This window comes from Carettochelys insculpta, chromosome 5, assembly GCF_033958435.1.
Source record: "Carettochelys insculpta isolate YL-2023 chromosome 5, ASM3395843v1, whole genome shotgun sequence".
NCBI classification, from domain to species: domain Eukaryota; kingdom Metazoa; phylum Chordata; order Testudines; family Carettochelyidae; genus Carettochelys; species Carettochelys insculpta.
The window spans coordinates 22,673,131-22,695,746 of NC_134141.1; the positions used below are offsets into that span (position 1 = coordinate 22,673,131).

The window sequence follows — 22,616 nt, forward strand, 5'->3', positions numbered from 1 at the left end:
TTATAATGTTTAATTCTTTTCACCTTTACCCTCAGAGCTGTCAAAATCTGCTGAGCAGATCCAGTCTGTGAGGACAGAAGCCAAACAACGGAATAGAGACAGACAATCCCAGAAGGACAAGAAGAAACAAAAAACACTTCAGGTGCCGGTAGGTGCAGGTATAAGCGGAATACCACAGTCTTTATCTGCTTCATTAGTTTCTAGGGGCAGCGTTGTCACAGGGGACAGCAATGTTAGCATTTAATGCCCCCTGGGCTTCTAGTCCTGGAAAAGTACTGAAGTTGTGACCAAACTGGAAAGTCCTGAAATAATTAATCCCAAATCTATTGTCTAATTTTGTTTTTGTTTAAATTCTCTTGATTTATAATGCTTAGAGGCTCAATCCTGCACCCACTGAAGTCAATGAAGCTGTTACCATTGATTTCAAAGGGCGCAGGAACAGGCCTTGGACCAGTGTTGTATGCTAAGGACTCTACTCTCGCTGGAGGAAACAGCTTTAATCAAGCCACTAGTGGCTGACAATCAAGATGATAGCTATTCTGATGTTCTTCATAGGAAAAAAGAAAAGCCTTTTCTTTGCCTCCTGCCTGCAGCAATCCAATACCCCATTTCCTGAGTCCTAGCCATGTTTTAAGGGAGTCCTGCATGTGTTGGTATTTTTTACAAATAGATTCCCAACATCCTTGTGAGCTAGAGACCCATTATTGCCATTGTAGTGACTGGAAAACTAAGGTGGAGGATGGTTTTAATTCAGTTATTTAATGGTTTATTGTGTGGCCTTAGCAGAGTTATGTCTCAAACCCTGGAGTGCTGATTTCCAGCACTAGATGGCATTATAAGCAACTATATTTTAAAGATTGTGTATTTAAAAAGTCACAGAACTTTCATTTCAAATATCAGCTGACCAGCTTTGTAACATTTTTCTGTACCTGTGGAATGTGATCTCTGCAACATCTTACAACTACAGAAAAAATTAACTCAATTACTTTATTTCATATGAACAGAGTTTTGTTCTAAGAGAGGGAAAACCCTAGATTTTGTTCTCTGTCCTATCACTTGTGAGCTGTCTAATTGATCAGTTCTGTGTCTGTTTATCAATCTATAACAAAGGAAGAATAAAGAAGTGTAATTATCTGGAAGACCCAAGGATACTAAAAACCTTCAAGTTTCCTTCTGCTCCTCCACAAAATATTATGTACTGAATTCCTTTACCATATAAACACTTCAGCCAAGTTTTCGTCCCTCACAGTCTCTGCTCTTCTCTGTCTCTGCACTGTTCCTTTTGAATTGTCTGACCTTAGGCAAGAGGATTAACCACTTCCATTACCTGAGCATCATTTTGCTGAAGCTCTTTAATCTGAAACAGGACACAAAGGGCATTTCAGGGATGTTTAGACAGGGTAGGTTAGGATAACTAAAGGTAAGCTGAACATATCTTTATGATGGAGATATTCTGAGTTTTATTTCACAGTGTTTGTAAACCATTTTGAGACCACGTGCAAGTGAAAATAATTATTGTTGGCATCCTCCTTGCAATGATTCTATGAACCATGCAGAAGAGGATCTGCAGAGCTACTTGTCTTTATACTATTGAGTATAATTTTCTGTCTCATGCTAGGTGATTACAGTGGATGGTTGTCCCCAGAGTACGCAAATGAGTTCAGAGCCAGCAGAAAGCTGTTTCTTGGGTGAAGAGACTTACAACAAGAACTGCCTCACTGTGTCTAATTTCAATCAGCTAAGTATGTAACACTCTTCAGCTGATGAAACTCAGGATTCCTGAATAAAGCAGTAACAGTTCATGAGCTTAAAGTGTCCTCAGTCAGTACCACCTTGAGCGGCGAAAGACACTGTACACACGCTTGTTTCCCTCACTCAGAGGGGAGGGTTGGGGCTGGCAGAAGCACTGAGTGGGCAGAGCTCAGGTGCCATCTCCCTTTCATGTGCTGGTCATCGCAGCTGAACTGTTCCAGGAGTTGGGGTAGGAATAACTTGCTGCTGTTGTGATATAATAGCAGATTACTACTTCTCAGGAACAAACAGGGTTTAGGGAGTGGAATTGTGTCTCTGTGAGGAATGTTTCCGGGCTTGGAGAATTTCTGGAATATCACCGCATCTAGCTGTACAAGTACAATTTAATTACTCTTGGTAATTTTTGAAGAGATTTACAGTCATAGCTATTACTATGACACTGTATAGGTTGGGAGGTTAGCTGTTTTTTGGTAATTTTCATTCATTAGATGTACCAAGCTTTCATTTTCCATTTGCAGCATAATGGATAATCGGCTATAAATCCTTACATTTCTCAGATGTCAGTGGTCAGAACATGTTCTGCATGGAGAAGTACCTTTGTGTCATCGGTACTGGAGTGAGAAGTTACACATCATGCATGCAGTGTAGTTGTAGCTGTGTTGGTCCCAGAATGTTAGAGGGGCCAGGTGGGTGAGGTAATATCTTTAATTGGAACAACTTCTGTTGGTGAGAGACAAATTTTTGAGCTGCGCAGAGCTCTGCTTCAGGCCTAGGTCAAGTTCCAAGGACTATTGTCTAGCAGTGGTTCCTCAGCAATTTCATTATGTAGGCCTCATTTTAAGAGAGAGATTCTCCCACAAAACCGCTTATCTTTGAACGCGGTCTCTCCACAGCTCTCAGGCTACATTTTGCAGATCACTTGGAAAAGCACCATGGAGTGCTGGTGCTTTCCAGATCACACTATGAGAAGAATGGGCTACTGTGAAACCCAAAAACCATTAGTAAATTGAGAACAATCTGCTTTGTTTTCTGAAATTCCATTGTTACTTTTATATTGTTAGCATTGAGAGTAATGCATTATACATATACTTTATGGGTGTCTGTTTTACAGTGATAATGCTTTTCATTCAGCTACATCTACACTAGCCCCCTCCTTTTGGAAGGGGCATGGTAGTGAGGCTCTGACATGACTATGCAGTGCCTCATTAGCATAATTGTGGCTGTGTGCAATTTGAAAGTGCCGCTTTTGGAACACACACCACCTGTGTAGATGGAGGCCTTTCGAAAGGACCCCCGGACTTCAAAGCCCCTTCTTCCTAAAGCCAAATAGGACGAAGGGGCTTCCAAAGTTCGGGGGGGGGTCCTTTCAAAAGGCCCTTGTCTACATGGGCAGCATGCATTCAGAAAGCAGCACTTTCGAATCATGCGTGGCTGCCATTGTGCTAATGAGGTGCTGCATAGTCATGTGACAGCCTCATTAGCATCTTCCCAACTCTAGTGTAGATGTAGCCTTCATGTTCAGAAATATGTTTTCTTTGCTTATTTTTTGGCTAGGTTTGGAACGTCTTCATTACATGTACCAGAAAATGAAAAATCAAGAAACTCGTATGCCCTCTTTGCAACTCTGGGACTCTCTGGATCAGTCACAAGAGGTAAGACCTGAGGACTTAGAGTGGACCAAATCCTTGATTCATGTAAACTATTGTAGCTTCCATAGAGCTACTCTGATTTTCATAATCTGAGCTTCTCTCTCATGAGATACTTTTGATATGTGCCAAATTTAATTTCATGCTGGCAAGACACATCTATGAGAGTAAATAAATATGTGACAGCAATTAACGCTTCACAATTATAAATGAATTAGGATAATACATGACTGAATCATGCTATGGGAATCTGTATGAAGATGATAGTCAGAATGGTGAGCATTTATTAATAACCTGTAGGTAACTGAGCAAATGCACAGCCTGGTGTTGAATGTTTGAGCGGAGGTGATTAGAAAAGTAAGGCAACCTTTGCAAGATCATCTTCTGAGCTATTAAGTGACAATATTTATTTCATGCAAAGTGAGAGATATATATTTGCATACAAAAGTGTTTCTTACTGTATTTAACTTGGTTTTCTTAGCCCCTGGCTTTTAAGAATTCTGATTTATCAGAACTGATTTGTGATCTTGTGTGATATAGGTCCAGATCCTTAGCCCGGTGATAATCACTATGGGTCCATTGACCTCAATGTAGAAATGCTTTCATGAGAACATTGTACTAAAATATTAAATAATATGAAACTTCAAAGCAAGGATTTTAAGATGTTTTAGATAAAACTCTGGGAGGTGTTATTTTAAGAAGTAGGAAAATTTCCTTTGACTTCAATGGATGTGTATGAGGCCAACATGAAACCACTTTTGAAAATCCTGCTTTGAATGACTTAATTTTTGAAAATGTGGAATCTGATTTCCAGAGGTGCCGAGTATCCATACTTCCCACTGATTTCAACTGGGGTCAGGGAATCAGACTACATCTCCTGATTGTAATAGAATTGCTGCATTCACCATGTTACAACAATGGTTTGAACACAATGTATTTTTAAAACATGAGATTCCCTGAGTCAGCACTTCTCAGACCTGTATGTGGACCAGCACTGGTCCACAGGTCTTTCCTTATGCTGAACGAGTAAAGACATTTTGGGATCAAACAAGTGGACTGGAGGTGGGGAAGTGACCTGTTAGCAGAGATGTTTTCATCCAAAGGTAATCTCCTGAATTAGAACAGGAGAACATATGAGATGTGTACTTTTAAAAATAAATTTAAGGTAATCTTTAAAACTGATTTTTATCCAGTTTGTTTTAAAATCTCCTATTTAAATGCTGGTGCACTTTTTTTTTTCTTTCCCTGGAAACTAGACCACCTGGGCCCTCTCTTTTCATCCCTGTATTCTCTCACTGACCAAAACCAGCTGGTGTCCAAGATAGGCTGAGCCTTGGTTACCAGTGGCTAAATTCGACAGTATCCAGGACATTGTCTGGGGTCCAGACTGCTGGGTGAGGTCACATTTGGCCCTCTGCCACAACAAACACTCTCCCTTTCTCATTAAACATGTAGCCCATAGAAGAAACTGAGACCTACACAGTACACATGCAAACCATTAGGAAAATCCTTCCCTTGGTCATACCTGGCTCCAGTGTAACACTGTAGGATACGTCTTATTATTATTTATATTTCATACATTTCTTCTATAATGGGAAGTTACTGAATAGTTTTTATATTGAAAGGCCTTCCACATACATTTAGAGTTTTTCTATAATGCAGTCTGATATAACTGGGTCACTAAAGTATTCTGTATCTACCTACATGCGTACCTGGAGACTTTATAGAAAGCTGCACCAGGACAATGTCATGTTCCAAATCATTGCAGGTTTACTAGAGCTATCAAACCCTTAGATTTCTGTGGGGACACTCACAGCAAATTAATTATACAAGTAAGTGTCTGCAGGTTTGGAAGCTTTATGAGCTCTTCTCGTTATGCACATAAAATAGTGATATGTAGATTTGACCTGTAACAGCATTTTTCTTCTTTTTAGGATTTGAATAATAGCATGACTGGGACCACCAGGAAGAATAATCTGAGCAGGAATTCCTCGTATGTATTCTTAAGTATTTTCAGATACTTGCTTTATAGCTACAAAAGCAGCCTTTATTGTAGCCCAGTTCTATAGATATTGCAGATTTCCATTTTTAGTTCTGTAATGCATTTTGCAGGAGGAATTTGTGCATATGTGAAAAAAAAAAGGATTCTGGCAATGGACTTTTTCGATAAAATAAAGGTTTATTGTTTAATATAAAATTTTATTAATTCAATATAATTTCTAATTTTAGAAGGAACATGGGTACTTTTTAATCCTAATATTACTTATTTCCCCATTTAATACTCAGTCACTACATCATCCTAACTCTTTATTCTCATCTATTGAATATAAAAGGGAAGATTCACTTTTACTGCATAAATTGTGTATTTATTTTTTTACATAACAAAAATCCAGCTTTCCGGAAATGCTGTAATTCTCTGTTTAAAATCCTTGGTATTAGGTCTGCACCGGCAATAAATCTGTCTGCATTTGCAAAAATATTTGGCTTGCTTTCTGTAATGAAATTTTGGTGGTGGTTAAGCTGCGAGCATACTGGAATAAAACCATGCTGGATTGAAAAGTGTCTTCAGGTTTCTTTATTTTGTCAAACCTCTGGGATGTTTTTTTCAGATTGCTTGACAATTATTTTAAGATTTAGGCTACTTTCATGTGTGCTTCTCTCTCTCTCCCTCCCTCTCGTTTCTTCCTCTGTCTCTTGAGTTCATCTCTGCAGTATACGTCCCTACTGCTTAGTAACATCCCTGATAAATTAATAAAAAACATAAAGCAGTTGCCACCACTGTTCCCTGTAAGCTGAGCACTTGGGCAGCTGCCCAGGAAAGATTCAGATGCTACCCAGCTGATTAGCAGAGTACACACAGCCACGCACAGTGGGCAGCATGTGTATCTGTTGGTGGTGCACATCCCACCCATGCCTTGGTGCACATAAAATTTATTCTGCCCATGAGTGGAAAAAAATAGAGTGAATATTGGCTGCCCCATTCCAAGTGATTTTGACATGGAACGAGGAAAATTGCTGTTCTGTATAACTATTCATGGTGGTATACTTTCAGGCCGTAGCAAACCTTCATACATGCTATGCTGAGCTGAACTCACAGGACCTGGGTCTGACTTCATTAGGATTATTCTTGGTTTAAACTCATGTGAGAGGAGAACCAGGCCAATAATAGTTTGTCTTTTCACCCCCTTCCTCAAGCAAACACTTTCAGTTCCTTGAGGTGACAGAGACTGTTAAATAACAGTTGCATCAGGGTTTACAATAACCATTTCGGCCGTGGCTACACTAACACCCGCCTTTCGAAAGGGGGATGCTAATCAGCCACTTGCCAGATGCTAATGTGGTGCTACCATGCATATGCAGCGCCTCGTTAGCATAATGGCGGCTGTGCGCATTTCGAAAGTGCTGCTTTCGTAACGCGCGCCGCCAGTGTAGATGGGGGCCTTTTGAAAGGACCCTCTGGATTTCAAAAGCCTGTTGTTCACAAAACCAAATGGGAAGAAGGAGCTTTCGTAATCTGGGGGACCTTTCAAAAGGCCTCTGTCTACACTGGCGGCGCGCTTTTCGAAAACAGCACTTTCGAAACGTGCGTGGCCACCATTATGCTAATGAGGTGCTGCATATGCATGTCAGCACCTTATTAGCATCTGCCGAAGTGGCTCATTAGCATCCCCTTTCAAAAGGGAGGGTGCTAGTGTAGCCACAACCTTCCTGTAGATCAGCTAACAAAATTTCAAGGCAACTGCAAAAATTTGAGTTAGTCTCATGTCATCCATGTTGAATAGTAACAGAGAGATAGCTATGCTAGTCTATATACTATCAAAACAAAAAAAGCAGTCCGGTAGCACTTTAAAGACTAACCAAATAATTTATTAGGTGATGAGCTTTCGTGGGACAGACCCACTTCTTCAGGCCACAGCCATACCAGAACAGACTCAATATTTAAGGCACAGAGAACCAAAAATAGTAATCAAAGTTGATAAATCAAAGAAGTATTATCAGGGTGAGCAAATCAGAGAGCAGAGGGGCAGAAGCAGCGGTGGGGAGGGGAGAGACGGAGTCAAGAATTAGATAAAGCCAAGTATGCAAAAGAGCCCCATAATGAGCTAGAAAATTCCCATCTGAGTTCAAACCACGTGTTAATGTGTCGAATTTGAATATAAAAGAGAGGTCAGCAGCCTCTCTTTCCAGACTGTTGTGAAAACTCCTCTTCAGTAAAACACAGACTTCCAGGTCTTTAACAGAATGGGCCACTCCATTAAAGTGCTGGCTGACAGGTTTGTGAATCAGAAGTGTTTTTACGTCTGTTTTGTGCCCATTAATTCTTTGTCTAAGAGAATTTGAAGTCTGTCCAATATAGAAAGCATCTGGGCATTGTTGGCACACGATGGCATATATGATGTTAGTTGAGGAACATAAGACTGTGCCTATGATTCTGTGAATAAAATCATATATGCCATCATGTGCCAACAATGCCCAGATGCTTTGTATATTGGACAGACTTCACACTCTCTGGCTGTGTCTACACAGCCACAAATATTCAAAATAGCCATGCTAATGGCCATTTAGAAGATTACTAATGATACACTGAATTGAATATTCAGCACCTCATTAGCATTAGGATGCTTCTGGCCACAGTGCTTCAAAAGCGCCGTTTTCGAACGCCCGCGGCTCGGTGCAGCTGCATGGGGATCCTTTTTGAAAGGACCTTGCACATTTCAAAATCCCCTTATTCCGCTCAGCTGAATGGAATAAGGGGATTTCGAAATCTGCCGGGGCCTTTCGAAAAGGACCCCCTTGTAGCCGCACCGAGCCACAGGTGTTCAGAAGCGTCCTAATGCTAATGAGGCACTGAATATTCAATTCAGCGCCTCATTAGTAATCTTCGAAATGGCCATTAGCATGGCTATTTCAAATATTTGTGCCTGTGTGGACACAGCCTCTTAGACAAAGAATTAATGGGCATAAAACACATAAAAACACTCCTGATTCACAAACCTGTCTGCCAGCACTTTAATGGAGTGGGCCATCTGTTAATGACCTGAAGGTCTGCATTTTACTGAAAAGGAATTTTTGCAACAGTTTGGAAAGAGAGGCTGCTGAACTCTCTTTTATATTCAAATTCAACACATTAACACGTGGTTTGAACCGGGATGGGAATTTTCTAGCTCATTATAGGGGCTCTTTTGCATACTTTGCTTTATCAAATTCTTGACTCTGCCCCCCCACCCCTCCGCTTCTGCTCTTCTGCTCTCTGATTTGCTCACCATGATAATATTTTTCTGATTTGTCAACCTTGATTGCTGTTTTTGGTTCCCTGTACCTTAAATATTGAGTCTGTTCTGGTATGGCTATGGTCTGAAGAAGTGGGTCTGTCCCACGAAAGCTCATCACCTAATAAATTATTTGGTTAAAGTGCTACTGGACTGCTTTTTTTGTTTTGATTTCATCCAGTAGAGGGCAGTGCGATGCATGCCAGCCGGTTCATAAAAGCTAGGTTAAAATTAAAAAGCCAACAAACAATATACCCACTGACCGAGAGAAGGGCTCTTTAAACCACTCTTTCCTAAACTATATTCCGCGGAACACTGGTGTTCCATGAACAACTCCCAGGTGTGCCATGAGCATCTGACACTTTTCTGAGATCATACACTGACAATACATATTTTCTGTTGTTAGAACCAGATGCAGGGTTACTTATTCATTGCTAAGATACCTGCTTAAATTACTTCTTTTGATTTTGCTATACACACTGCTGTTTGTTTGGGCTTTTTTTTTGGTGGATCTGACAAGAATTTTTTTTGAAGAAAAATTGTATAGGTGTTTTGCAAAACAAAATGTTGTTTGCTGTTTCATGGTCTGAAAAAGTTTAAGAAACACTGCTTTAGACAATTTTGTAATTATCTAAACAAGACTGTGACCCAGAATTGTAAGCACAAATTAGAGATGAGAAAATGCAGAGATGACTGTTCTTCAAGTGGTCCCCATGGGCGCTCCACAATAGGTGTCGGGCTCGCCCGGCGCCGCAGATCGGAAATCTTCCAGCAGTTTCTCCTGGATTGTGCATGCGCCGGCGCGTGCCGCCCCCCTGCACGTCCCCGGCCGCGTGCACGATCCAGTCCCTGCCAGTTCCTTCTCAACTGCCATCGGCTGCAGATGGAATCCGCTCAGGCTAAGGCCAGAGTAAGATTACTTAGTGGTTTTTTTCCATGTGTAATTTGTTGTTTTCGGTTATTAAATAAAAAAAAAAGAGAGAAATCAAAGACAAAGAGAATATCAGCAAAAAAAAAGGAAAAAGAGAGGAGCAGAGAAGAGAAGAGCGGACGTGAAGGCCATTTAGGTCTCCCACTGCCGCAGGCCGGTGATCACTATTTGGGGTGGAAAGGCACGGATTAAGTGCTAAGTACCCGATTAACAATAAAGGACTCACCGCAATGGCCTCTTCAGGTTTTACAAAGCGGGAGTTGTGCCGTGAAGCTATGTCGGCCTCTGTGGGGCATAGCGAAGGCATCCGATGCCTGGGGGAATTATGGCTACCCAGACACGTTCTCACTGTGCTAAGCTCACAGTCAGGGCCAGGAAGGACAGAGCGATGAGGCGTAAAATGCTCTTGTCGATAAGGCTCTCCAGCCGGACTTGCCGGAGAAGCCTCACCCAGAAGGGCCCTCTGGATTGCATAAGAGGAGGGTAGTTTTTCTCTGACCCCCTCAGTGCAGAAACGGAGGAAACTCTCCCTGGCTCGATCCTTGCCGGCGTTTGCAGCGAGCAGGACGAGCGGAGCACACAGTCCCCAGCCTCATACTCAGGCAAGCGGCAGTGCGGCAGCGCACGTGGCAGAGGCTGAGCCTCCGGTTATACAACAGCCGGCATGCGCGGCGCCTAGAGCGTCACCCAGGCAAGCGCTGGAACCGGCAGCATTGCCACAGGCGGCACAGACCCCCGTGGCACCAGTGGTGCAGGGCTGCCAGGCACGGAGCCTGCAGGCACCGGAGGAGGATACCTGCGCGGCACCGCAGCTGACGGTGCCGAGCACGGCACTGACAGCGGGGCCGAGATCCCCGGCAGGGGAGGGGGCGGTGCCGGCCCCGCAGCGGAGGGGCAAAGCAACATCAAAAACCCGGCACCGCAGTCCATCTCTGGACAGGGCTGCGCTGCTGTTAGCACCAAGCCCTCCCCCTGTGATACACAAGCCTCACTGAAGGCCTGTGTCTCCACCGGCCCATCCGGAAAAAAAAAGAAAAACCTCCTCCGTTCCTCCAACCAATGTCACCATGGCTTGGGCCACCTTCACCCATGCCGTCATGGTCATCCTTCTCATGCTGGACACAGACAAACCACAGGCCTACACCCAGGGGCAAGTCCCGCCCCCCCGCCTCTCAATACCCCCGTGGGCACTCCCGATTGGGGACGGAAACATAGTTGTCTCAAGGGGAGTTAATTTTAGAACCCCGAGACTTTCCTTCACAATCCTTCAGTGAGCAAGTGTCTCATCGACCGCAGGAGCCCGAGGGTTCAAGGGAGGTTTACCTTAGTGGTTCCTCCTCATCCTCCCCAGATGAGGCCATGGCCCCCGGGGATGTCTCTGCCCCGGATGACCTTAAACAGTTTCAGGAGGTGTTTAAAAGGGTGGCTTTCACGCAAGACATTCAAACGGCAGAGGTGCAGGAGAAACATCACAAAGTCCTGAAAAATTTGAGACCCCCGGCTTCATCCAAAACTGCTATTCCGCTGGACGGAGCCATTCTGGAGTCAGACACTACTATATGGCAGACTCTGGCCTCTGTTCCACCTATGAACAAAAGGGCAGATAAGAAATACTTCGTCCCGGCAAAGGGCATGGAGTTCCTCTTCAGTCACCCACAACCAAATTCTTTGGTGGTCGGGTCGTCCCAGCAGAGGTCAAAGGCTTTTCAGTACAAATCGGGGGATTGGACAAAGATGCTAAGAAGCTAGAGCTGTTTGGCAGGAAGGTATATTCCTCTCCTATCCTGCTATTGAGAATGGCAAACTATGGGCACACCTAGCAAACCATAATTTTGATAATTACTCCAGGCTTACTGCCCTCATGGATCCACTTCCGGAAGATAAAAAGCCGGTGTTAAAGGCGATTGTTCAAGAGGGCTATGCAGCATCGTGGACGGGAGTCCAGATTGCCCTGGACGTGGCGGACACGGCGGCACGTTCAACGGCTACAGCAGTGGTCATGCGTAGAGAATCCTGGCCCCAGACGTCAGGTATCTCAAGGGACCTACAGGTGAAGATCGTGGACCTTCCCTTTGATACACAAAAGCTGTTTGCAGACTCAGCCGACTCGATCCCTCACTCCAGTAAGGACTTGAGAGCTACACTTAGAACCTCGGGCATTTATACTCCCCCATACAGGAGGGAAAAATTTTATCCTCAGCAAGGACGCTACGCTTACAACCACAGCATGCTCAATATCAACGGGGCTACGGCCAAGGGCACTATCAATAGCGGCAACAGTACAAAACTCCTAGGCGACGTTCTCAACAAAGCTGTACGCCCTCGAGTCAGGCCCAAAGGCAACAAGTGTGATGAGTGTGTCGGGGGCTGCACTATCAATACCCTCGCTCAGTGCCACTCTCATCTCATGTTCCATCATCGCCTCAGACCGTTCCACTCCCAATGGCAAAAGATCACCACAGACATATGGGTGCTGGAGATCATAGCCACGGGTTATGTGATCCCCTCCCAGTCGCTTCCACCGACGAAGCCTCCCACCAGGCCTCACCTCAGGGACGCTGCCACGAGGCGAGGCTCAAGCAGAAGGTGACTCACCTTATGTTCATAAGGGCAGTGGAAAGAGTGCCGGAATAATTCCAGGGGAAGGTTTTTATTCACGCTACTTCCTACCAGGGAAGAAAACAGGACACTGGAGGCCCATCTTAGATCTCGGGGCCTCAACCATTACTTGCGCAAGCAATGGTTTCGGATGATCACAGTTGCCTTGATACTCACCGCACTGGACGATGGAGACGGGGTTGCAGCACTCGACTTACGAGATGCTTACTTTCATATAACAATCCACCTGGCACACAGACGCTTCTTCCACTTCACGGTCGGCCAGGAGCGCTTCCAGCACAGGGTTATTCCGTTTGGCCTCTCCTTGGCCCCCAGAGTCTTTACCAAAACCCTGGCAGTGGTGTCAACCTACCTGCACAGACAGGGGGTGTTTATTTTTCCCATATCTGGGCGACTGCCTGCTAAAAGGGACCTCGAAGGCAGAGGTCTCACGCATGATACGCGTCACAGCGGACACGTTTCTTCGCTGGGCCTAGTCATCAACCTCGCAAAGTCAAAGTCCGAACCCACACAATATATAGAGTTCATAGGGGCACGCATAAACTCTATCACAGCAAGGGTGTACCTACCCGATGCCCACTTCTGCGCAATCAGTTTGCTAGTGCAAGTCATTACATACAGCCCCACGGTGCCGGTCTTTAACGTGCCTACAGCTGCTGGGCCACATGGCGGCAGCGATGTTTGTGGTACAGAATGCCAGGTCGCACATGTCAAGCCTGTAGCATTGGCTGGCGAGCATTTACAAACCGGCATCCCACACTGTCCACAGGGTGGTGTCGCCCACAACAGAGGTGTGCAGATCCCTGGTGTGGTGGGAAAACCCCGAGAATCTGCTAGTGGGGGTGCCTTTTCACCAACCACAAATTTCTATTTTTCTTACTACCGACGCCTCCCACATGGGATGGGGAGCGCACATCGGCGACAAGGTAACGCAAGGGCTATGGTCCCCTGCGGAACAGACACTGCATATATCCATACCGGAGCTCAGAGCAGTGTTCAACGCCTGTAAACATTTTCGAGATTACCTACATGGCAAAGTAGTCGGGATTCAATACCGACAATACCTCCACTATGTTTCTACATCAATCAACAAGGGGGAGCACGATCCCGTGCCCTATGTGTGGAAGCACTCCGATTGTGGAATCGGTGCATCGCCAACAACATAACGTTGAAAGCCTCGTACTTGCCAGGCACTCACAACATGAATGCAGATCAGCTGAGCAGGCGCTTCGCAATCACGCACGAATGGCAGATCTGCTCCGATCTGCTACAGCACATTTTTCGTACGTGGGGGTTTTCCCCAGATCGATCTGTTTGCCACCCAGTGCAAAAAAAAAAAAAAAAAGTGTCCCCAGTACTGCTCCAGGGCAGGAGTGGGGCGGGGGTCCCTGTGGGATGCATTCATGTTTTCATGCAAGGGCTCCCTGCTTTACGCGTTTCCCTTGCAGCGCTTATCCGCAAGATCTTGCACAAAGCCAGAAGGGAGAAAGCTCGCATGATACTCATAGTCCTGCTTGGGATTGGCAGCAATGCTTCTGCGCATGTCGGACCGCCCACCGCTCCCTCTACCGGTGGCGCCGGACTTACTCACGCAGGCTCAAGGGTCTGCAGTGCACCCTCACCCTCAGGGTCTGCACCTACAAGCATGGCTAATCCATGGCTCAGCTCCTTAAAGAGCACATGTATGGAGGGAGCACAACAAGTCCTGGAATGTAGCCGAAGGACCTCCACCAGGAGGACTTACAAGCAGAAATGGACTCGATTCACAGCCTGGTGTTCCGCCAAGCAGTTAGCTCCCCTTGACGTTCCTATACCTGTAATACTAGAATACTTATTGGACCTCAAGAGAGGCGGGCTTTCTCTATCCTCGCTAAAGGTCCACCTCACCGCTATATCAGCCTTTCGGCATACAGAGGAAGGGCCCACGGTATTCGTCCATCCTATCATTACCAGGTTCTTGAAGGGGCTGGTAAACCTGTACCCCCCCTTGGAAACTGCTTCCACTATCGTGGAATTTGGACTTGGTGCTCAGCACGCTATCGGGTCCACCTTTTGAACTATTAGCCACAGTTTCCATACGTCTCCTTACGATAAAAACAACCTTCCTCCTTGCAACTACGTCAGCCTGCAGGGTGAGTGAGCTCGTGGCAGTGATGGCAACGCCGCACTGCACAGTGTTCTCAAACGAGGCGGTAACCTTAAGGCTGCGCCCAGCCTTGGTTCCAAAAGTCTCTTCGGAGTCCAATCTTAACTAGCCAATAGTTTTACCCTTGTTTTACCTGAAGCCTCACAGCTCCAGCAAGGAGGCACGCCTGCATCTCCTAGATGTGAGGAGGGCGTTGGCCTTCTACACAGACAGAACTAAGTCCTTCCGGGAAATGGACAGGCTTCCAGTCTCTCTTGCTCCCGGGTCAAAAGGAGAAGGTCTCTCTTCCCGGAGAATCTCAAAGCACATTGTGTCCTGTATAAAAATGTGCTTCGAACTTTGAAAGACTCCTATGCTGACCCCACCCAGGGCTCACTCCACCAGGGCGGTGGCGGCGTCAACAGCCTTCTTCAAGGGCATTGCGTTAACAGACATCTGTAGAGCGGCGACCTGGTCATCCTATGACACCTTCGCCAAGCATTATGCCCTGCATCGGGTATTCTAAGAGGATACCCGTCTGTCGACAGCAGTCCTCTTGGGGGCAAGCTGCACATAAACCGATTACCCACCTCCTTATTTGGGTTACTGTTGGGTAGTCACCTATTGTGGAGCACCCACGGGGACCACTCGAAGAAGAAAGAGAAGTTACTCACCTGTAGTAACGATGGTTCTTCGAGATGTGTCCTCGTGGGTGCTCCACCACCCGCCCATCCTCCCCGCTTCGGATCTCTGTCTAGTGTTTTTCAGGAGCATCCGAGGCGGTTGGTCAAGGAACTGGCGGGGACCGGATCGTGCACGCGGCTGAGGGCGCGCAGGGGGGCGGCGCGCGCTGGCGCATGCGCGATTCAGGAGAAACTGCTGGAAGATTTCCGATCTGCAGCGCCAGGCGATCCCGACACCTATTGTGGAGCACCCACGGGGACACATCTTGAAGGACCATCGTTACTACAGGTGTGTAACTTCTCTTTCCTTGGTCACAGCTGGTCAGCTCAAAGCAAAAAAAAAAGAAAAAAGCAGTCCAGTAGCACTTTAAAAACTAGCAACATAATTTATTAGGTGATGAGCTTTCATGTGGCAGACCGACAAAGCAACAAATAGCTTTATGCCGGTGGCTTTTGTATTTGATGAAGTGAGTTTCTCTCTTTGTGTGTTTGAATTCCTATAGTTCAAATCCTTTCATGTCATTGCTTTTTTAAGTCTGAAGCATAATTTCCTATGCTTGATTCTAAAACAGGTCGAGAAGTTCAAACAGGATCGACAGTAAGTTTTTGAAGATTACTTGTCTTTAATTCTTATTTGTAAACTCTACTTTCACTCTTACAACCGGTGGAGAAGTGGTTGTATTGTAAGTGTGGAGGTTTAAGAGGAAAAAGACTAAAAATAGTTATACCCACAAAGAATAATATCTTTAGAGTTTTCTACAATTAAAGAGATAGTATGTTTTCCCTGTGCTATTTTGCATAGACCAGCAATAGAAAGTGTCACACATGTCATAGCAGGAATTAACTGTGCTGTGCTCAGAAAAGGGACAGATAGCTTCTATCTTGGGATTGCAAAAGAGTGCCATTGGGTTAAACAGGAAGTTTGACATGCATCTGAGGGTTCAGTTTGGCATAGCATTTTTGATTACAATGAATGTTTCTTAGCACAGTTGTGGTTGCAGCCATCTCTCTGGTAAGTGTTACTGGGAGCAGTTCTGTAATTCTTCTGCATGTGGACCTCTCGTTGAAGGGTCAGGTCCATTGTGGCATTGCCAGTGCCTGGATTCAATATCAAAGATGGCACATAAGTTTTCACACTTCTTTGATTTTCGCTCAAGAGTCAGAGGGACAACTTTGTCTAGCAAACTTAGAACTTTGCTAGCCAAGTTGACATTCACAGTGCGTAGTTGGGCTACAAATGCTACTGTCACATGTTAAAGAGACACTGACATGTTGAATTTTATTGCAACTGATTAATTATTGTAATTATTAAAAATTAAAGTTGCTCAGGGAGCAGACTTACTTTTAATTCCTTAAAAAAGTTTTGAAGGCATATTGTGTCCTCCTATTGTTAAGACTGCTTGGGGTAGAATCAAGGATAGGCTGCCAGAATGGGGGAGGGGGGTGGGGCACAGCGTGTCATGGTCCTTACCTTTTTTGAACATGGACAGGCCTGGCACGTCCACTTTTTGCCATGGGCTGCACCCCTGACTTTCCTCTCCCACCAAGGTCCCCCTTCCCTAGGTCAGTTTGGCAACTGGAGCTGCCAGGGAACTGCTACCTGCTCAAGGTGTGATTGGGTGGGATGAAGGCCAAGTGCACATCCTGGCCTATGTCCTCACCCTATAACCCCTTCCCCCTACATAGGGTATGGGGAGGGTCTGCAGCTCCCCCCAGCTGCCTGGGTGGCTTTTACTATGGCCAGGACAGCATCAGTGGATCCAAGGCCTCCCAGTGGAGCTGCACTGGAGCAAGAGTAGCTGTAGGGAGCCATGGTTTCTCCATCTGCCTTGGGTGAGGGGCTCGGAGCTGGGAGACCAGGCACATGGTCCAGGGACTGCTGTCAGTCTTCTCACCTCAGGCAGGTGGAGAATCTACAGCTCTCCCTAGCCTGCTTTAGCTTCTGGTTTAGCTAGGGACAGGGCCTCAGGGATAAGAAGAGGGGCAAGGGCCCCCCCACTTTTGAGAAAGCTCCACCACCACTCATCAAAAACACCACCAAGTATTTTGAATGCTCCCTCTCCTTCCGGTACTCCCTTTTGCCAGCTGCCACTTCAGTTTCAATTCTGCTGTTGGCAGAACTAGGTGAGGCTCATTTGCCATCACTACAATGATAGAAATGCACTGCCAGCTATACAAAGTAGCAAACAATTGTTTTGTCAAATTTATTTTCACATTTAGTATGAATAATACACCAAAAATCGTAGGTGTTAGTATTTAAAAATAGTACAAACATTTGAGACCAAAATCTGATTTTCAAGTTGATAGTGTCCTGTCAGGGCATCTAAGTAATTGTTTTTCTTTATGTTGGGCCATATGGTTACTCATTGTGAGTCTGCACACCCTGCACCGGAAATTTTTCAATGCCAGTGTGTGTCTGCTGCTGTGTCAGCTTGTGCTGAAAAGCAGGGGTACAAGTGGCACCACACAGCCACCACTTCTTCAGCGCACAGTCTGGAACTGGAGATGTATATATTTCATAGAGCTGGAAGGAACCGTGAGAGGTCATTGAGTCCAGTCTCCTGCACTCACAGCAGGACCTAGCACCATCCCTGAGGGATTTTTTGTAATATATATTTGCCCCAGATCCCTAAAGGGCCCCCTTAAGGATTGAACTCACAAGCGTGGGTTTAGCAGGCCGATGCTTTAAGCACGGAGTTCTCCCCACCCTCCAAACTGAACTCTCCTCTTTCTGTAGCTTGTTTAAAATTCTATTCTTGTGACAAGTTCTATTAACAGCTTTTAGCATCTCGATAGTTAGAAGTCTTAGGGTGCATCCACACTAGGAGCTAACTTGAAAGTTAACTTCAAAGTTAGGCACTACATCAAAGTAGCCAGCAGAGAGTCTACACACATTTTCCCTTACCTTGACATTAACTTGGAAGTAGGCAGTCCAATTTCGAAGTCCTTACTCCATTCCCGGGAGTGGAGTAGTGCCCTACTCGCAAGTTTATCGTCAAAGTAGGGTGTGTGTAGATGCTCAACTTTGAAGTTGCATACTTCAAAGTTGTACTTCGCAGTGAGCAACTTTGAAGCTATTTTTGTAGTGTAGACACAGCCCAAGTGTAGTTAGTTACTGGAGTTTAGGCTGTTTCCTCCCATTACTCCCCCGAAGCCTGGACACTTGATTCTCAAGGTCTCTGGCTTCAAGCTTTGCCTCTGCTGCCTACAGAACTTCCTGGTGAATGACCTGCAAGAAAACTGCACTCCACTGCCTAAGGGACTCACACACCCCACTGAAGTGTGAGATCTGCCACTCATTTGTCCCACGCATTAGATAATCTTAGGAGTTCAGACTCCATTGGTACAAGACGGTGCTCACCTTGAGGCCTTAGTCTGAGCATTCCCAGCCAGATTGTTCAGTCCAGAGATGACATTGGCACTGATGGACTCCTCTAGCAGGCACAAAGACTCTGTGAAATGGAAGCACAGTGAGCCTAAGGAGAGACACCTTCCTGGTGTCTGAGACGGTTTTGATTCATGATCTTTATCCACCCTGTAGCAATATTTAAAATAAAACAAGACATCATCAAAACATTCCCGCTTGTGTCAAGGTGAATGCTGGCTACTTTGAACCTGGTTCTATCTACTTAAAGGAACTCACTGTTTGATCGTTGGCCTCCTGCTTCCTATTATGTTTATCAGCAAAGACTGCTCTCCTCCTGATGATCCCCTGAGTCAGATAGATAGGCAAATTGGGGACCTTATTTGCACCTCCAGGTTATATCAAAGGAAAAATATCCCACCCCTTGGGCACAGAGAGAGCGTGTGCACACACACTGGAGACGAAGCACTTCAGTTATTATAAGATAGGTAACCTTCCTTCTTTTCCCACTGGAACAAAATAGTTTAAAATAGGTAATGGAACCACTTCTATTTGTCTTACATAATATAAAAGCTCATTTTTATAAGACATAGCTTTGGAACCTAATTTGCCCTGACAACGCCTCTTAAAATTAATTTTACCAAGAAATGTATTTGTTTATATTTTTACAGCATTGTGGGTGTCATGGGTTAATGGACCTGTATTATTATAACTTCAATTTAATAGTATATTTAATGGAATGCATAATGACTGGGTATAGAGCTGGAAAAATCATGCCTTTGGGATGCTGTGAAGCATGATGGACAGCAAAGTGCTTTTAACAGCTCAGAGGTATAATTGGCTTAGAGAAACTACATGCCCTAGAGCTTAATATAGCTAGTTTCCCTTCATTTCCTTATATAAATAAGTTGTGTGGCTGTATTAAATTGATGACTGAAAACTGCCAACATGCCATACATTATAATATACTTAGAGTCAATTAGTGATTCCTCTTTTTAGAATGCTGAGGCGGTAATTCTGATTAATCTGTTTCATGACAAACTTGAAGGAAATAAATTCAAAATCATGCATTTCTCTCTGCTACAATAATTAACATAATGAGCCCTTTAAATTAATTTCAGAAATCTCACTCTCCTTGAAAACACCTCAGGACCTGCACCATCATTATTCAGGTAAGCAGGAGGCACTTCAATGACAGCTGAGCAACCGCACCCATTATTAAGCTGTGGAAACTTTGGCACTATTTTTATGCATGCCTCAGTTTACCTTCATGCTTTGTACTAATATGAACTGAATATAGCCAAAGAGGCAAAGTGTTGGACTCATGTAGCTATCTCATTGGAGCTCAGAGTAACTAACAAACTGAATACATCTTATGCATTGAAGAGAGGATGCAGCAGAGACAATGGCAATCCCAGTGTGGGGGGTAGTCACACTTAGAGTATGTCTACATGACAGTGTAAGCCCATGGTTCACAAGTGGTCTCAGGCTAGCTCCCCTTCTATCAACATAGCAATTGTGCTAACCCAGGGATCAGATCCACAGTCCCAGGACCCTATGTGGGTGGAGGGTCTGAGCTTGAGTCAAACTAGGGCCTGGGGTTCAAGCCCAGTTGCTTTGCAGCATAGAGGCCACCCCCAGGAATCACACTAAAGGCATCCACAATCCCACAGGTAGCCTTTCTTTGTTCTCTGGACAGTCAGGTTTGGTGGATAGCCAAGTTTTTCCGCACTGAACCATGAACAAAGGGCCACATTTGGGGATAGCACTAAGAAATGTAGGACGTGGGTGGTTGTATTGTATGCGTTGTAGATGCTGGAACAGCATGGTTGGGATCAAGGCTTCAGAAGTTCCTAACCCAAGGTTACAAATGTCTGTGGACGCTAAGGGCCAAGGTCAGTAAATCCAGAGTCTACTAACTCAACTTCTACTAACTCTGGATTTACATTGCAGTGTAGACGTATCCCTACAGACTAATAGCCAAGAGCAGAGCAAAGGCCCTGGGGAATACAGGGAGATGAACTCTTAAGGTATGGCAACTAGACAACTGCAGCTGGCACATGCCAGCTGACTTGCTTCAGAAGAGCTCTTTCATTGCTGAATAACTTCATTCTGGGTCTGGCTGAAGCCAGGGTTCTGGGACCCTCCCAACTCATAAAGCCTGGACACCAACCTGAGCCCAGTAATTTACACACCAGGGAGCTTGAGTTGGCTGGCACAGGTCAGCTGCAGGCATCTAGCTGCTGTGTAGAGATATGCCTAGAGATACAGGTCTCTCACCTGGGTTGAAGGCAAAGGAACAGAGACAGAAAGGAAGCAGAACTGGCTCAAGGGATCTCTAGCTTTAGACTGTATCTTAAACTTTTCTGTCTTACTGACTAAAGGGCTTTCAGAGCCTATATGTTAGGTGACTAATAAATTGTTATCTTGCTTTGAAAAGGCTGCCTGGTGTCACAGCAAATATTTACTCAGAACATTGCAGCCTGAAAGAGTACAGAAAAAGAACAAGCCACCCAAAGTGGGCTGGATTCATAGCAGGGAGCCACTGAGTGAGACAAGCAAAGGCCCAGTTTTGGAGTCCAGTGTAGGCCGGGAGCCTGCCCTTGGAAACTGTATGGCTCCTTGGGATCTGGCACACCAGACTCTGTGACTCCATAAAACAAGCATATTCATTCTTTCTCTGTCATCTTCTGTGGTTCCCACTTTGTAGAGTCCCACTAGAATCCACCCCAGTGCAAGGGGTATGTTAATTTCACCTCAGTGAGGCTATTTCAGATATTTATGGGCAAATGATAATAAAATAAAAACCAGGCCTTAGCAATCAAAAACTTTACCTTCACGGTTGGTGAAAACTTAAGGAACTGAGCTATACAGCTCAAAAAAGACAAGCGCAATGGTTCAATGGTTTGGTCTTAGCTGTCACCTCCACTCTCGATGCAGAACAGTATTCACTGCACTTTTCCCCCTTCTTCTTACCTGCTGGAGTGGATGTCTTTAGTTAATTTGCACTATACTACTTAATCTGCGTTTTATATACTTACGAACTCACTGGAAGTCTGGCAGGTAATAAATCATTTGGACGCTGATTACCCACTATGCTGTTTTAGTCCCATGCTGGGAATGTGCATAGATTTCTACAAAGCTGCAAGTTTGTGTATTTTTTGGTGAGGAGGAGAATTATCGAGAACCTACCAGCAGATGTCCCTGTAGACCACACTACTTTAGATCTTTTCATGAGAAACCTTGGATGAAACGTAGATTGTGCCTTAGTTAAAGTGAATAACATCCAATATTTTCATGCCAGCAACAGACAGAACTCCACTAATTCGGTAATACGCCCGTGACAAATTTGACTCAGTGACTATTTGTGCACATTATTAGGTGATATTTTTCAATGCAAGCTAGAATCTGTTCTATTGTGTGCTGAGAAAGGAAGGCATCTCCAGAAGCTGCTGGGTAATTCTATTTTTCATTTGTAACGCCAGGATGCAGGGCTACTGTTTGGGGGCTGGGGAAGGCAAAGGGGCAGCTGTCTTGGGACTCAGAGATTTTAAAGGGCACAAGTCCAGGTCTCACAGCCACTGCTACTGCTACTATGGGTTCAGCAGTGACTGGAGCCCTCGACCCTTTAAGGCATCACTGGAGGCCTGGGCATTGCAGACCATGCATTGATGAAGGGCTGGCTGAGTAAGGTCAGGCCCTAACTCTGTCCCTTTCAAGAGAGTCCCCACGACTTTTGGGGGGGCCTGAAACTGGGCCCTCCATCTTGCCTAGGGGCCCAAAATTTCTCTCAGCAGTGCCGCCAAGGTATACTTGTGTCTGCAGCAGGGGTGGGACTCAAGGAATCTGGGTTCAGTTTGGGATTTTACCACAGACTTCCTGGACGACTTTGGGCAAATCGATCGCTTAATTTGGTTGTACCTCAGTTCACACATCTGTAAACTCTGGCTAATAGTACCTCTCTGCCTCTTAGGTACTGTGAGTTATAGTTGATGCTCAGGGACCATCTACACAGATAAAGGAAAGGGTGGCTACCGTGAAATGTACTTGGTTTGTAAAATTACAATAAAGCACTGTCTGAAAAATCAGCTATGCCAATGCTAGCCCAGCGTGGTCGCACTCTCTGTTTTGTCTGCAGCTGTTGAAAGGAACAACTTAATGCGGCTTGCTCAGACCATACCATTTACACCTATCCAGTTCTTTGGTGAGTGCCAGTTTCTCTTGTC

The 22,616-nt window shown here is 45.2% G+C and overlaps 1 protein-coding gene across 1 annotated transcript in view; it reads left to right on the top strand.

Moving 5' to 3' along the window:
- TRPM6 (transient receptor potential cation channel subfamily M member 6) overlaps positions 1 to 22,616 on the top strand; it is a 106,906-nt gene that overhangs the window by 68,907 nt on the left and 15,383 nt on the right. Inside the window, exons 27-33 of the mRNA XM_074994068.1 lie at positions 36 to 161; positions 1,620 to 1,742; positions 3,307 to 3,404; positions 5,333 to 5,391; positions 15,599 to 15,624; positions 19,512 to 19,562; positions 22,529 to 22,594. Coding sequence (XP_074850169.1) covers positions 36 to 161; positions 1,620 to 1,742; positions 3,307 to 3,404; positions 5,333 to 5,391; positions 15,599 to 15,624; positions 19,512 to 19,562; positions 22,529 to 22,594 — 549 coding nt within the window. The remainder of the gene's footprint in view (positions 1 to 35; positions 162 to 1,619; positions 1,743 to 3,306; positions 3,405 to 5,332; positions 5,392 to 15,598; positions 15,625 to 19,511; positions 19,563 to 22,528; positions 22,595 to 22,616) is intronic.